The 15,338-nt window shown below is 32.4% G+C and overlaps 1 protein-coding gene across 1 annotated transcript in view; it reads right to left on the bottom strand.

The window, feature by feature from the left end:
* LOC141506659 (pseudouridine-5'-phosphatase-like) overlaps positions 1 to 15,338 on the bottom strand; it is a 174,149-nt gene that overhangs the window by 86,757 nt on the left and 72,054 nt on the right. The window contains exon 3 of the mRNA XM_074213613.1: positions 1,480 to 1,709. Coding sequence (XP_074069714.1) covers positions 1,480 to 1,709 — 230 coding nt within the window. The remainder of the gene's footprint in view (positions 1 to 1,479; positions 1,710 to 15,338) is intronic.

The raw sequence follows: 15,338 nt of genomic DNA, 5'->3' as shown, positions 1-15,338 counted from the left end.
TAATTCCACATCCTTTCAGTTTCCTCACCCATAAAATGAGAGGTTACATTATATGGCCCAAGAGATTCCTTCCCATTCATCCTAGATTTATTATTCTATTAAGGACTTGCTCCATAACTCTCCCCAGATTTAGAGTTTCCCCATAAATCAACCAATCTATCATACAAAACATGTGCAATGATTTATTGAGATGAGAAGATAGGCACTATTCCTATTGTATAAACAAATGGTATGTCCTACTAATGGTGGGTCAGTAGGTGCATCACATTAAAATACAAATGACAACATATTGTCATTGCTAACAAGAGTATCACTAATATCAATTATTTCAAATTGTCAACATTTTATGAAATAGATCAGATAGATTATGAATCTTTGATTTCAAAGTAGATTATAACTAAAAAGGAAACTAAAAAATTAAATACTTAATACTTAATTCTTCATCTTTTATATATTTTACATTTAACAAAGTTAAGAGATTTTTCCTAATTTCAAACATTCTTCCCTTTGAAAGGAAGTCAGCCTTTACTAAATGTCTACCAAGAACTTGACAAATATTAACTTCTTTGAGTCTCACAACAACTAGAAAAGGTGATTGCTATTACTATCTCCATTTTACAATTGAACAAACTGAGGCAGAAAGATGTTAAATGATTTGCCGAGCATCGTACAGATAGTAACGATCTGAGGATGGCATTCCTGAATCCAGATCCAGCATTCTAGTCACTATGCCACCTAACTGCCTCTAGAAATGACACATACTAAAGAGAAATAATCAAGACTTAGAACATCAAAGAATGAACAAGAAAGAAAATACAGCACAAAGAAATGATGATATTTACATATACAATGTGTATAATATACATACACTTACAGATACATATACATGCCTGCATGTTTACAGATATATGGTCTTCATATGTAGCTAAATTAACAACCAAAAAAATTTTATTTCAAAATAAGATACAAATCACAGAGCTTTTATTCACTCATTCATATGTTGAGTCAAGTTCGACTCTGTGACTCCATTTGGGGTTTTCTTAGCAAAGATACTAGAGTGGTTTGACATTTCTTTCTCTAGTTCATTTTACAAATGAAGAAACAGACAAATGAGTTTAAGTGTCTTGCCCAGAGTTACACAGCTAGTAACTGTCTGGGATCAGATTTAAACTCCAGGCCAAGCACTCTATCCATTGAATCACCTAGCAAATTCCATTCATATAAAGAAGAGAATTAAGATTTCATTTGCATATAATTAAAGAAGGTTTGGCCCTAGAGAATCAAAGACAGAAAAATTTTAATTTGCATTTCCCAAAACAATAGAGATAACAAAGGCCAAAAGTCTCAATCTAATTTAAACCAACCATTTGGGTTAATTAGTTTGGAAAATTTAAATGATCTTCTTTTACAAACTCAAGTCCCAAAATATTAATATCAATGAACAATACAAGTCATTGACTTATCAACATATCAGATTACCTTTTCTGCTGGAGGAGAAGGGGAAAATCTCTTTGCACAAGTTAGAAACAAATCAGGATGTGGTTTGCCATTCTTCACCTCAGGGTCATCACCCAGAACAATATGATGAAACAAACTCAAGAATTCTTTGTGTCTCATTGTTTTCAATTCAAAAGAAGATCCAGAAGAGCTAGTAGCGATTGCAAAAGGTATGTTGTGTCTATGTAGATGGTTGATGAGCTTCTCAACACCTAGAAAGAGAAAAGTACCTTAAGTGGGATGGACAGGAGGATCATACAGTTTATTAATATATTTTTCAAGGGTCATTATTTCAAACACTATAACAATGGTACTTTGCTGATCTTCTAAGAAGTTATTTGATCTGAGACGAAAGTCATATGAAGATTCATCAATTTTGAAAGATTCATTCTCAAAACAAAAAAGTGAAAAATAGCAAATCGGTGTTTATCCACAGCACTTCCTAAGGTGACAAAAGATTTAATTTGAATGAAATGTTACTTTTCTTAACTGATATGTAAAAAAAGTAAAACAAAATAATGAAAGCAGAGAAATATACTCTAAATATGTAGGTTCAGATTTATACAGGGGAAACAAAAGGATAAGAGTATCCCCAAGATCAGGGCAGTCTTGACAATCTGTGCTTTATCTATGACAATGAATAGTTAGGAGTTAGTTTATCAATGCTTCTTATAATAAAGGATACAATCTATTGAAAGTGATGCCACCATTTATCAGCCCACTAAGGGTGGGGTGGAGAGAAATCCCTTCTTAATCCCAAAACTGAATACCCAAAATGGAGAGATAATCATGAACACATGTACAAAGTTATTTGTAAATAATATAAACATTGCTTCTGTTCAATGAACCATGCAAAAAGAAGGAACAGCAATCTGTTTAGAAGGGGCACATTTTCCATGTAATTCTCAATTACATAGATTCACTGTGGGGTACACAGATTAATATCACCATTTGTCTAATTAAAAACCTGCTGGTTATTTATTATTCAAATGATTTACTACTGAGATGAGATAATATATGTAAAGTGCTTTGTAAATCCTAGACAAGATATACATTTGAGCTATTATCACAACTAAAAAAAAACTGGTCAGAAGCATCTGCAATATTTTAAGCTTTAAAACAAAATGGAAAAAAAAATTAAACACAGGAACAGCATCAAACCTATACCAGGTCATGATATTCTTAAACCAATCTCAAAACAAGGATATTCTCAAAAAGTCTTTACATAATATCTTGTAATAATTACTTTTACATTTAACCTACTAATAAAGAAAATTTGTACAGGTTTTACTTTTCTTCTTTTTTTTTGGTTTTTGCAAGGCAAATGGGGTTAAGTGGCTTACCCAAGGCCACACACCTAGGTAATTATTAAGTGTCTGAGATCAGATTTGAACCCAGGTACTCCTGACTCCAAGGCCGATGCTTTATCCATTATGCCACCTAGCTGCCCCTAGGTTTTACTTTTCAAACATCAAAAGATACTAAGTAAGATTTGATGAATACTGTGAGGTTCTTAGCAAAACAGAAGAATATTCTTTCATAAAATAAAACCCCTGTCCATTGATCACATTTTAGAAGCAAATCCAAAATGTTCAGAATACTTTAAAATATTGCAAAATAACAGTCCCTTGAGGGATGGTAGGTTACCTGGTAGAGTTAGGAAATGCTAAATGTCTTCAGATGTACTGAAGGATAATTCTTTAACAGAATGTGATTTAAGGGGGTGGTCTCTTAAAGCACTACTAGAATGTATTTTATTTATTTATCAAATGATTACCAGAAGTGGCTACTTCTCAAAAACCTAATTGAGTATACAGACATTGCTAATAAAGAAAAAATAACTGCTGCTAATATTTCTATTATGCTTGCTCTATAGTTTGTGAAGCATTTTCCTTATAATCTGTAAAACAGATGCAAATATTATCACTCCCTTTTTACAAGTGGGGTCTGAACCTAGGTCTCAGGACTCCAAGTCTAGGGTCAATAAAAAGTAAAAAGAAAGTAGAATGATCTTAACTGTGTTAGTCCTATGATTTATGCAATTTTTTAATGTTTGATATAACTGAGTCCTTGCCATAGGTAACTCAACAGAACAAATGCAAGAGGGTAGAGTATTTTTTGAAGTACGTGAAATATTCTCAAATTGTGGAAAATTTACAGTTTTTAAAGTACTTGCAAATTATACTTAACTCATAGGATTATAGTTCTAGAAATAAAAGAGACCTGAGGAGTCATTTATTCAATTCCTTAATTTTAGACATCAAGAAACTTAGGCCCAAGGAGATTAAAAGATTTAGTCAAGTTTACTCAGGCAATAAGTAACACAGTCAGCATTTGAACGCAAGTCCTCTTGACTTCAAGCGATGACAATCTGAGTTGAACACTTTTAGCATTATTCCACACTGCCTCTAATTTCATTTCATTCTTATATCAAACAACCTGTAAGCTAAGTTAGCTGTTGTCCAGCTCCTCCTTTTCTATCCTGTATTTGTAAAACTAGGATTTTAGAATCCAAGTGAAGGGCTTTATATCTTATCAGATTTGGTTTTTGAGATCTTTCTTGATTCTGATTCTGTCATCCAATGTTTTAAGTATGTCTTCTAGCTTCACGTTTTATGATAATATTTAATGCCTATTGTGTGTTATGATCTAATATAGGTGTTATGGATTAAAAAATAGAGTTAAAAAATGATGCAGTCTCTGACATTAAGTAATTTAGATTCCTGGGGAAGGGTAATAGGAAATAGTGATTTAAGGAAATAATAAAAACACTTATGAATAAATAATGCCATATGACAATATGCTTAATATGAACAGGGTGGGAGAGGTATGGGAGACACCAGCATACACTGGCTAGATGGTCTCCGAGGTCCCATTCAAATATGAGATTCTGTGCTTCTTTGTTCAAACATTGATACAGTATTCTAAGAAAAACTAAATCTTCCATAAAATAATATAAATGAAGTTGCAATATAGACACTGGTCAAACAACCAATTTTCTCTTGACTGAAGAGATAAGTAGTTTGCCATCATGAAGGAACTGCCATTAAATGACAACTAATTCTTTTGGATATATTAAGTGTCTGAAGGCAAAAAGGTAAATTAAGTAGTTTAAGACTTATTCTGCTCCCATGATCTTCGATCACAGTCTCTGAAAATAAGAACTCATTTCCCATCTACACAGTCCAGTTCTTGACTAATGTTATATTCTAATAAAAAAATAGTAAAGTATCAGCATTTAACTGTGCTTGCTTATAAGTAATGGAATATAGTTTGGAAAAAAGTTCAAAAATAGGAAAGAAAGTACAAAAAGAAAATAAAGCTCACAATGGAGTGACATGGAGAGTGAAATCTGAAGCTGGAAAATGAAAATAGAATAAAAAAGGATGATGTTCAGGCTTGTACACATTTAATCAGTTTACTGGACTCATTTGTGTATTTTTGTGTTCCCATTACACATATTTGTTAGCCCACAAAGCACTGAATTTATATATGTAGTTCACAGAATTGGACCCTTAATGGGCAAAAGTAGATTCTAAAATTATGTGTGTGTGTGTGTGTGTAAAATAAACTTAAAAGGCATATATATTTAAACTAATTAACTAAACTTGATCTAGTAACAATTATAAAATATGTAAATTTACTTGTACTGTTCTACCTTTCATCTTATGTAGGTATATTATATAGGAAATTCTGTTAATTGAGATTTGTATAAATCAGATGGTTCATAAGTTGAAGTTTCACTGTTTTGTTATAAAATACAGAAGTGTGGCTAATTAGAAAATGTCAGTTACCAGCAGGGTACTAGTAAAAATTCTATCATCCAAAGACCTTCTCATCCTAGTTTATCAAATATTTACATGCTAATTAGGCCTCACAATTTAAGAGTTCTATTATTCCCATAATACTGATGATAGAAACTTGTCATTTTTTTTAAAGGCTTCCTAGCAAATTAATGTTAAACGGAAACAATACCTGCCTTCTTAGGCTCAATTTGAACCTTTAACCAAATGATAACATTACACATTTGTAAGGGTTTTGTAAAAATACATATAAGCTACTCCTACTATTACAGAACTAATATTTTAGATTTAGATGATCTGAAAAATCATCTAGATCATTTTTTTACTTCCCAGTATTGGGAAAGATGATTTTTTTAGCTTGATAAAATCTTCAAAATTATAGTTGTGTAAAGTTTCAGGTACCTCTGGAAATGAAAAGAAAAAGGCAAAGAAGAAAGTATGGGTGATTCTAATTTTCATTTTTTTGGCAAGGAAATCATAATTATCTGAATGACATACACATGCAAAAACACAATTCTCAGAAAGAAAAAAAACAAAATAGGAATAGAAAAATGTTATCAAATAAATACTTTAAGGAGAAAGGCTACATTTTTGTTGACCTCTAGTACCTAAAACCAAAGGTCACTAGGGTGAGCTAATCTCCCAAGGGAAGATTCACCTTTGCTGAGGTCCTGACAATGGAAAAGACATCCCATCTGGCATATCCTCCTGGACATATCTCCTACTAGGTATGTCTGATAACCTGCCTCCATCATGAGCTGATGGACAAGCCAGAAGAAGCTTTTCAGATCCTGCTTTCTTAGAGTGGAAAACATAAGGACCACAGAGCCCTGACAGATCTTTAGGGTTTGGCTCTCTTTAGATTCTCCATGCATACATATATAATCTGCAAATTTAGGGGAAATATTAATAAATCATGTTATCTAATTGCTTTGATCTTTTTAAAGGATTTAGGACAAACTCTGAACATTAATATAATATATATTTAATCTAATTTTCCTTTTAAAGCCAAAACTCAGTTGAGGACCCTCCTTATTTTGGGGGGGGGGACTCTCACCATATACCACTTAAACGTAGCCAGAAAATAACCTATTTTCTAAAAATATATATTTTTTATTGAACTATATATGTTCTTGGAACTGAACCTAGTTTTCATTTCTTTAATGGAAAAAGGCATATATAATAAAATGAATTTATCATCATCTTTTGTGGCTTACAACTTTCCCTCCCACTTGTCATGTGTGTCTTTTAACTTCAATTGATGTTAAATGAATACAATAAGACTAATTAAAAATAATGGACTACAATTTAGTCAGTAAAGCTTCTTCTGAGATTGAACACTGGACAAGTGAACACAAATCCATATCATTATAGGAAAGAAGGTTCAAGCATATTTAGCCAGGCTTTGAAAGAATACACTAAAATATGAATGATACAATGCAATTATTAGTCCACTCCTTCCTCAGATAGTCCCTCTGCTTCTTACCCCAAGCTAGTTCTTCCACAATTAATTCACAAACTTGTTAAGTTCTCATGGTATATATGTATGTTCATGAATATGTGCATTGTGTACATATATACATAATAGAATACATGAATACTTGTACATTTTTATGTCTAATTTTTTGCCTCTTTCATATAGCATTTCTAGAACCATTTATTTCCTTTGCTTTTGGGAAGAAGGAAAAAGGAGGGAATTGAGCATGGAAAATAAACCTCAGGAAACAACTCAATTCTCTGTTCTGGGACCATAGTCATTCTTTTCTATGAAAGTTACAGAGTAGAAGACTGTTGAGTTCCCTGAGGGAAGATACCACATTTCATTTTAATTTATATTTCTGCCCATGATTGACAGAATACATTATACATAGCAATCACTTAAACAAATGTTAGATGAACTGTTGGTTGATCCACCTTTTGACTAAGTGACAATAAAGGCCTTTGACTCCTTTTGACTGAGAGATGGTTCTTTATGTGAGATTCTTCTCACTGCCTCCAAACCAAGGATTTCAGAGCCTCTTGAAATTTCCTGTGACAGTGGGGTCCTTCATGACTGGGGAGGTACTAACAGTATCAGAATCAGGTTTTGCACTGTATGAGCCTAAGAGAGGTAGCATAGGTACACCCTCTTCTACCTTAACTATCACCTTACCCTGTGGTTTTTTGGGCAGATAAAATCAAGATCATGTGAAATGCATCATTTAGACTATGAAAAATAAAAATAAAAGAATCTACAAAGTTTTCATTGGTCAAATGCAGAGAAATGACAACAGGCACATGCTTATTGGATGTGCTCAACCCAGTTTGTGAAGGTATGTACAATCTGAGATGAGGCAGATGTCTCACTTGGCACCTTTCCCTATGTCTGAAGCTAAAATATGCAAGCTAAGTTGTTTTTGTCTATGAAAATGACTAGAATCATTAAAAAAAAACTACATATAAAACAGATCAGTGAACAAGTATTAATATTCATTTTACTTTATCATTTTTTTTTACTTTTCATGATGTCAGGGGAAGTTCTATCTCCTCTGCCTCCCCTGTGGGTTATCCTGTCCTTTATAACTTAGCAAACTCTACTGTGTCTTAGATATACCATTACAGAAACTGCCTAATGGAGCCTGAGATAAGAAGAATTATTGGGGATAAATCAAGTTGGCCAGAGCAACTTATATTTCATTTTTTAAAAAGTTTTCAGGGAAAGTTGGCTAAGAGGTGAAAAAAATTTTTAATTAAATTAGGTTCTTACAGAATGACAAAATTGAAGCACTGGCAAGAGCAGGAATCTCCTCTGCAAAAATCTGACAAGAAGACCAAGAGATTCCATTTGAAGATGTCCAAAAACAAGGGCAATGTTTTTGCTTATATTAAGCCAAAGTTTGCCTCTTATATCCACTGTCAAAAGTCTGCCTCAAGGCCAACCAAAGCAAATTGAAAATTTTTCTAATAACAGTTCTTGAAATACTTTAACAGTTTTAAAATTAGTTTTATTCCAATTAGTAAAAATTCACTCGCATTCCCTTCCATATTCTCCCTCTCAAATGAGAATGAAAGAAAACTAAAATTCCTGTTAAAAACATATAATCAAGCAAGTTTCCATACTATGTGTAAAATAAAATACATATGTTGAATTCTGAGTCTTTTACCTCTCCCCCAGGAGGTGAATAACATTCATCATTAGTCTGCTAGAAGTGTGGTTGGTCCTTGTACAACTATTATGTGTAACCAACATTGTCCCCAAGCTAAAAATCCCTGATTTCTTGAGATTTTGAGCCAGATGGAATCTTAGAGACTACATAGACCAACTCACTCATTTTATAGATAAATAAACTGAGGATCAGAAGAATTAAGTAAAGGCAGGGAGGTGACTCAGTGAAGTGAGTGCTGGGTCTGAAGTCAATCTGTCCTTAGACAATCAGTAGATTTGTCACTCTGTTTGCTTCATTTCATTAACTGTAAAATGAGAATCTAATAATAGTAGTTTCCCAGGATTGTTATGGGGATTAAATGAGAATAATTTTTGTAAACTACTTAGTACATATAGCAGATAATTAATAAATGCTATTTCCTTCCTTCCTTAATTGCCTTGTCAAGGAGGTAAATGGCAAAATCATAATTTGAACCCACTTCCTATAATTCTGACTCACAGTGATACTTTTCTCAAATATGGAAACCAAGCCAGGTATTTGTATGTGGCACTAATTATGCATAATCATGAACAAATCAATTAACCTTTCTGAATCACATTTTTCTCATCTGTAATAGCATTTACCTCAGGTTTGTCGTAGGACCAAATGAGATCATGTTTTGGGGAAAGGATAGTAAATTTTATTTTGGACAAGTTGATATTGAATTCTGGACAACACAGGGATGATAACACATGATAGCAGGAACCTCAATGGAGAAAAGATTGTTTAATGATGGTGATGGAAGCAGTGCAAACTGCAATGATAAGCAAGGAATATTAAGACTTTCCCAGAATGATGAGTTGGGGGCAGGAAAGTGCGTACATCTATAATCCAGAGAGGATGGCCAAGAAATTAACATTTTCAGGAAGGAATCAAGTTTTAATGAGTGTCAGAAGACGTAAGATGGGAGAAAGGAAAAGGTTCATGATTTTTTAAAAAAGTTAATTACACAACAGAAGTCACAAGACAACTAATATGATCCCCTTCTCCAAGATAAACAATACAAGTTCCTGCAACCAATCACCATAGACCAGGTATTAGAGATTTTCCACGATCCTACCTGAATTACTTAGTTCACTCTCTATCGATGTTTATCTTTTTCTTTTTTTTAGTTTTTGCAAGGCAAATGGGGTTAAGTGGCTTTCCCAAAGGCCACACAACTAGGTAATTATTAAGTGTCTGAGGCCGGATTTGAACTCAGGTACTCCTGACTCCAGGGCCAGTGCTCTATCCTAGCCACCTAGTCACCCCTAATGTTTACCTTTAACTATGGTGTCCAAAAATGAACACAAAACTTCAAATGAGTTCTGATGAGGGGAGAATAAAGTCAGATTATTACTTACTGATTCCTAGAAGCTACGCCTTTCAATGTAACCCAAGATTAAAGCAGTTCTTCTGGCTGCCACATCACACTAATTTAATAGTGGACTTCACACTTCCACTACAACTTCTACATTTTTTTCAGAGCATTGGTATCTATCCACATCTCCTTGATTTTATATTTCTGCAAGTGATTGAATCTAAATTTAAGTCTTATGCCTATTGAATTTCATTTTATAATATTTAGTCAAATATTCTGGATTTTCCAAATCTTATGGGATGCTGTCATCAATTCTGTCAACTATCTTTTCCAACTTAATGTCACTTGGAAATGAAATTAACATGCCATCTTTGCCTTTATAGAAAATCAGTGATAAATAATATTGAAGAGCACAAGATCAAGTAGATCCCTTAGTGATATTCTACTGCAGACTTCCTGAAATAGCAACTTTAAAAAATAGCAACTCATTTTTGAATCCAACCAATCCAGCTAATTGCATTATTGTCAAATCCATTTCTCTATCCTCTCCATGAAACAGTATAATTTAACAATGGATCTGTTAAAATCGAGGTAAATTACATCCATAGCATTCCACTAATCAAATACTTTAATAATCCTGTCAAAAAAGGAAATGAGATTAGTCTGGTATAATTTCATTTTGAAGATATTCTGGCTCTTTGTAATAATTACTTCGTCTAGATATTTACCAACCAGATTTTTAGTGGCTTTTTCCAGACTTTTCCCAAGAATCAAAATAATACTAACTGGTCTACAGCTTTAAGATTCGATTCTCTTTCCTCTTTTGAAAATCTGGAATATCCTATCCATTAGAGAAAAGAGGATTTAGGGTGCAAAATAAGACATACATAGTTTTGTATAAAACCATTGAGGGAATTTGTTTTGTTTGATAATGCATATTTGTTACAAAAAAGGTTTTCCTCCTCTATGGCCTAGGGGATAAGAAGGAGATAAAATATATTTCTGTAAATTAAACAAAAAATAGAGAAGGGGGAGTGCTACAGATGTAAAATGTTGCATACCCTTTCAAATGAAGTCACCGTGTTAGTTTTACTTAGCTTTTTTTATTTAATTACAAGAGATTTTGGAATATGAGGGATAATCTTTACGTGTCTGTAATGTAAAAACAAAATACATCAACAGAATTTTTTTAAAGAGAAATTGTGTGATGAATAAAATATTTATCAAAGCAAATAAAAGGGAGGGGGTGGCTTGCCATTCTTTAATCTTATTATAGAAGCTTTTCTATTTTGTATTATTTTTCAAAGACCACTGACCCAAGATTGTAATTCACCTGAGTCAGATGTAATAGGGAGAAGTTTTTGAGAAGATAATAATAGTATTCGGAGTTGACTTTTCACTTACTTTTTGTGCGACCCTAGTTAGGAAAGTTATTTAACTTATCAAGAGTCCCAATCAGTGCTTTAAAATGCTGTCATCAATTATGTCAACTATCTCTTCTATCATCTTTCTGTCAACTATCATCTGCATTGGTAGAGAGCTGTTTCACTAGAAGGAGCTCCTATTCCATAAAATCACTAGCCCCCCCAAAAAAGTCATATATGTCAGGAATTTTTGAAAATATCCTAGAAGTTTAAAGGGTGTTTTCCACTTTTGTTCCTTAAGGTATTTTTTAATTCTTTTTAACTGTAACTACACTTACTCTTTTCTGACCCAAGAGTCACTATTTAACTTAAATTGTGATGGCAAATACAGAATATAGCCATAAATATATTAAGCTATTCAGGATCTTTCTATGGAGGGTTATTTAGGTCCCATTTTCCTGTGTACCAGATTACTTATTCCTCTGTATTCTTTAATATCATTCCTCAAATGAAGAGTTCATATTTCTGACCAAGTAAACACCAAATGATGAATGAATTATTTGAAAGTTATCTTATTGACAAGGTCATTTACAAAGATACACATCATTATTCCCACAATGCTAAAATATGCTAAAGGATCCATAGTCGATGAACTATAGGAGTGAATGTTATCAGTTGCAACTTAAATATAAGGAACTGAACAGGAAAGTCACAAATTGGACCACCACTATAACTCAGAACATCTAAGAAAGGGAAATCAGCAATTTTCTTTTAATCTATTTTCTTAGCCAGTTTTTCTAAAGGAGCTGATCCAACTTTCTCATTTACTTTAATTATAATTTGTCACAGATCAAAAAATTGAAAGAAGTATAGGGATTGAGTAGAAACAAAAGAATACTGATATTTTTTTAAGGACTGGAGAACAACTTAATGTGTATGTCTTTTGTGATTCATGTACTATTAATGAACAGGAACCCTGAGGATAAACATCTCTTTTTATGAACAGAGTATCTCTTGGCTTCCAGATGGCTTCCATCTGCTACACTGACTCTAATGTAAGGCCATATTAGGGCTCTTCAAGGCTTCACTGCCCTTTTTTAATCAAAGGAAGGCTAACATCATTAATCAACATTCTCATAAAACAGCTGTACTTTTAGAAGATAACTATAATTTACAATTAAAAAAAATGGCCTGCCCTATTAACCTCTTTTTAAAAATAAAAGAATACACTTTAGAAACAACAGGTTTGTATGAGAAAACCTTTAAATTCATGGTTTCATTTAATTAGCAGTCCTGAATGGTGAATATGGGATGCCACCTTTGATATAACAGTTTTATCACCCTAGACAAGTCATTATTTCTATAAGTCACAATTTATTCATATGTGAAATAGGAATCCATGTGTTTACAGTAGTGTACTGTAGTATATATAGTATTATAAAATATGTATATGAATGACTACTTTATAGAGTTGTTGTGAGGAAAGCATTGGTAAATCCTAAAGTGATATTTATATGTGAATTATTGTTAGAAAATGAAGATATAAAACTTTGAAAGGCTGATTTAATTTTTAAGATTATCAGTATCACTACATAACAAGACTAGCATTATTAGTTTCTCCATAGTTATAAAATGCCAATTCTTGGAATCCATATCTATTTCTTTATATATTTATTTTACAAAAAAGAACTTTCATGATCATTCCATGAAATTTCTTACTTTCTTCTTAAAGCTCTATGTCTCAACAATGGGGCATTAATTCCCTTGCCGGTATTCAATTTCTTTTTCTTCCATTCATATTGTAGTTAAACTATTCTAACTAGAAAACTATTTAATTTCTCTATCACCAACTTTAAATTCCCTATAGACTTCATGCTTCCCATTTCCCTGTCAGTCTTACTATCATGGCAGAGATAGATAACTAAGAGTATGGTTTGTGAAATCAGTCTCATTTCTTTAGAAATGTTTCTTAAAGAAAAACTCTAAAGGTGTTTTATTTATTAAAAAAACAAAAGTCAGATGTTTAATTTACAATTTTCACTAATTAATATTACTCCAAGTTCTTAGGCTAATGAATTTACAGTAAGTAATGCTTAACTTCCGCTGGTAATTCTGAGCAAATGATTTTGTAAACCTTTAAGTTATATAAAAATGACTTATTTCTATAATTAATAAGTACATGAAACAAAAATCCTCTCTACAGCATGTATACCCTATTCATTTTAAAGAATAATAGACTGTTCATGTCTCTTAACTTGGGTGTTTTTTTTGGCTACATTATCACCTGGGAAAGTCAAAAAGCAATGGAAGGTGGAGGGGGGATTCACAAAATGAACCATTCTTGGTGTCTGAGTTTATGGAATCTACTATTTTTAGTACTATATTTATTAAATACATAAAGTACTTAATCTAATACAGCCATTATACTATATTTATTAAATACATAAAGTACTTAATCTAATACAGCCATTAGAAGATAGCTACATAGCAATACTCCTGATGAATCTCACAAGGGCTTTAATTCAAGGAATAGAAGCACAACTTATTTTCATTAGTGTTATATGAGTGCTAGACTAGATTACTTATAAAACTATAGTATTTTCTTAAAATAAAGTCAAACAAATTTCAAATACACTACAGGATAGAGACAAAAAGGTCTTTTAAAATTTTTTATATTTCTACAATCAGGACACTTTTTAAATAATCATCAATGAACAAACAATTGCATTGTGCTTAAACCTTGCAAAATATTTTTTATAAATTATCTCATTATGTACAAATGATCCCTAAAAGCAGATCTTCTCATTATTTTTTGCTTTAAGGACCTAAGGAATTAAAGAGACTCCTTTTCCTAGTTTCAGAAATTTTCCTTCATCTGGTCTCAGATCAAAGACCCTTGGTACTATATCCTCCCGACTTCCTCCAGAAAACTGTATATGTTATCATATTCACATTCTTTCTTATTTTCAATCTCTTCCTATTTACCAGCTCCTTCTTTACAAACATTCCCATGTTTCCCCCCATTCTTAAAAAAAATCTTCATTTCAATCTTAGCCTCCCTATAGCTTTCCCTTCCTGCTGAAACTTTAAATTCATTTACAACGAAAGCCTCTAACTTCCTCTTCTCGATGTCTTCTAAACTCTGCAATCTAGTTTCTGATATTATCATTCAAATAATACTCTTAACTCCTAAAGTTATAGACCTTTCCACAACCCTTCTCTTTCTTAAGCTGTTTGCAGTAGGCTATACCCTTATGTTTGCATGATGACTTTAGTCTCCTGGTTTCTCTGACTTACTTCAAGACGCATTTTAAATACCAATTTCCACAAGAGTCCCTCCCAGTTTTACCAGCTGCTAACCCCTTGCCCTCTAGATTGAGTTACATCTATTCTGTATATATCAAAGTATTTATTTACATGTTATCTCCCCCGTTAGAATGTAAACATCTTGAGCACAGGGCCTATTTTTGCCTTTTCATGCCAGCCACACAGGAAATATTAAATTGTAAACTGAATGAAAAAAAGACAAACAAATGAAGCAAACATATTTAAAAAAAAACACTATTGTCCTAATTTCTTTTCTTTTCTTTTTTTTTTTTTTTTGGCAAGGCAATGGGGTTAAGTGGCTTGCCCAAGGCCACACAGCTAGGTAATAAGTGTCTGAAGTCAGATTTGAACTCAGGTACTCCTGACTCCAGGGCCAGTGCTCTATCCACTGTGCCACCTAGCCGCCCCATATTGCCCTAATTTCTAATACTAGATAAAAGTTTTTTTTTTATTTTCTTATAAGCCTTTAAAACCAAGACAAGTAATCATGAGTCATATAAATTAATTACTTGTATTTTTTTAACATGGTCTTGCTGTTGTATGTAAGGGACAAAGGATAACCCAAATACGCCCTATAACTAACTTCCCTTTATCATGACATCATAAGATTTAGAAATGGAATGAAGCTTAAGAGATTTTTTTTAAATGAATTCTCAATATGTGGGACATTAACACTAAATAACAAATTATTTTCTCATATGATAATCCAAGTATTGTTCTTAGTGATACCATATGGAAAGTAATTTTTGATTTCTGTAAATAGTCATACAAATGTTTAGTGGTAGGTATCTATTAAATATATCACAAATATAAAATTGATATTAATGTGGTTTAAAATCTAAATTGCTCATAATTATTTTTC

Source organism: Macrotis lagotis, chromosome 1 (genome assembly GCF_037893015.1).
Source record: "Macrotis lagotis isolate mMagLag1 chromosome 1, bilby.v1.9.chrom.fasta, whole genome shotgun sequence".
Taxonomy (NCBI): domain Eukaryota; kingdom Metazoa; phylum Chordata; class Mammalia; order Peramelemorphia; family Peramelidae; genus Macrotis; species Macrotis lagotis.
The sequence above is the reverse complement of the archived record's forward strand: the minus strand, read 5'-3'. Positions and strand labels throughout refer to the sequence as shown.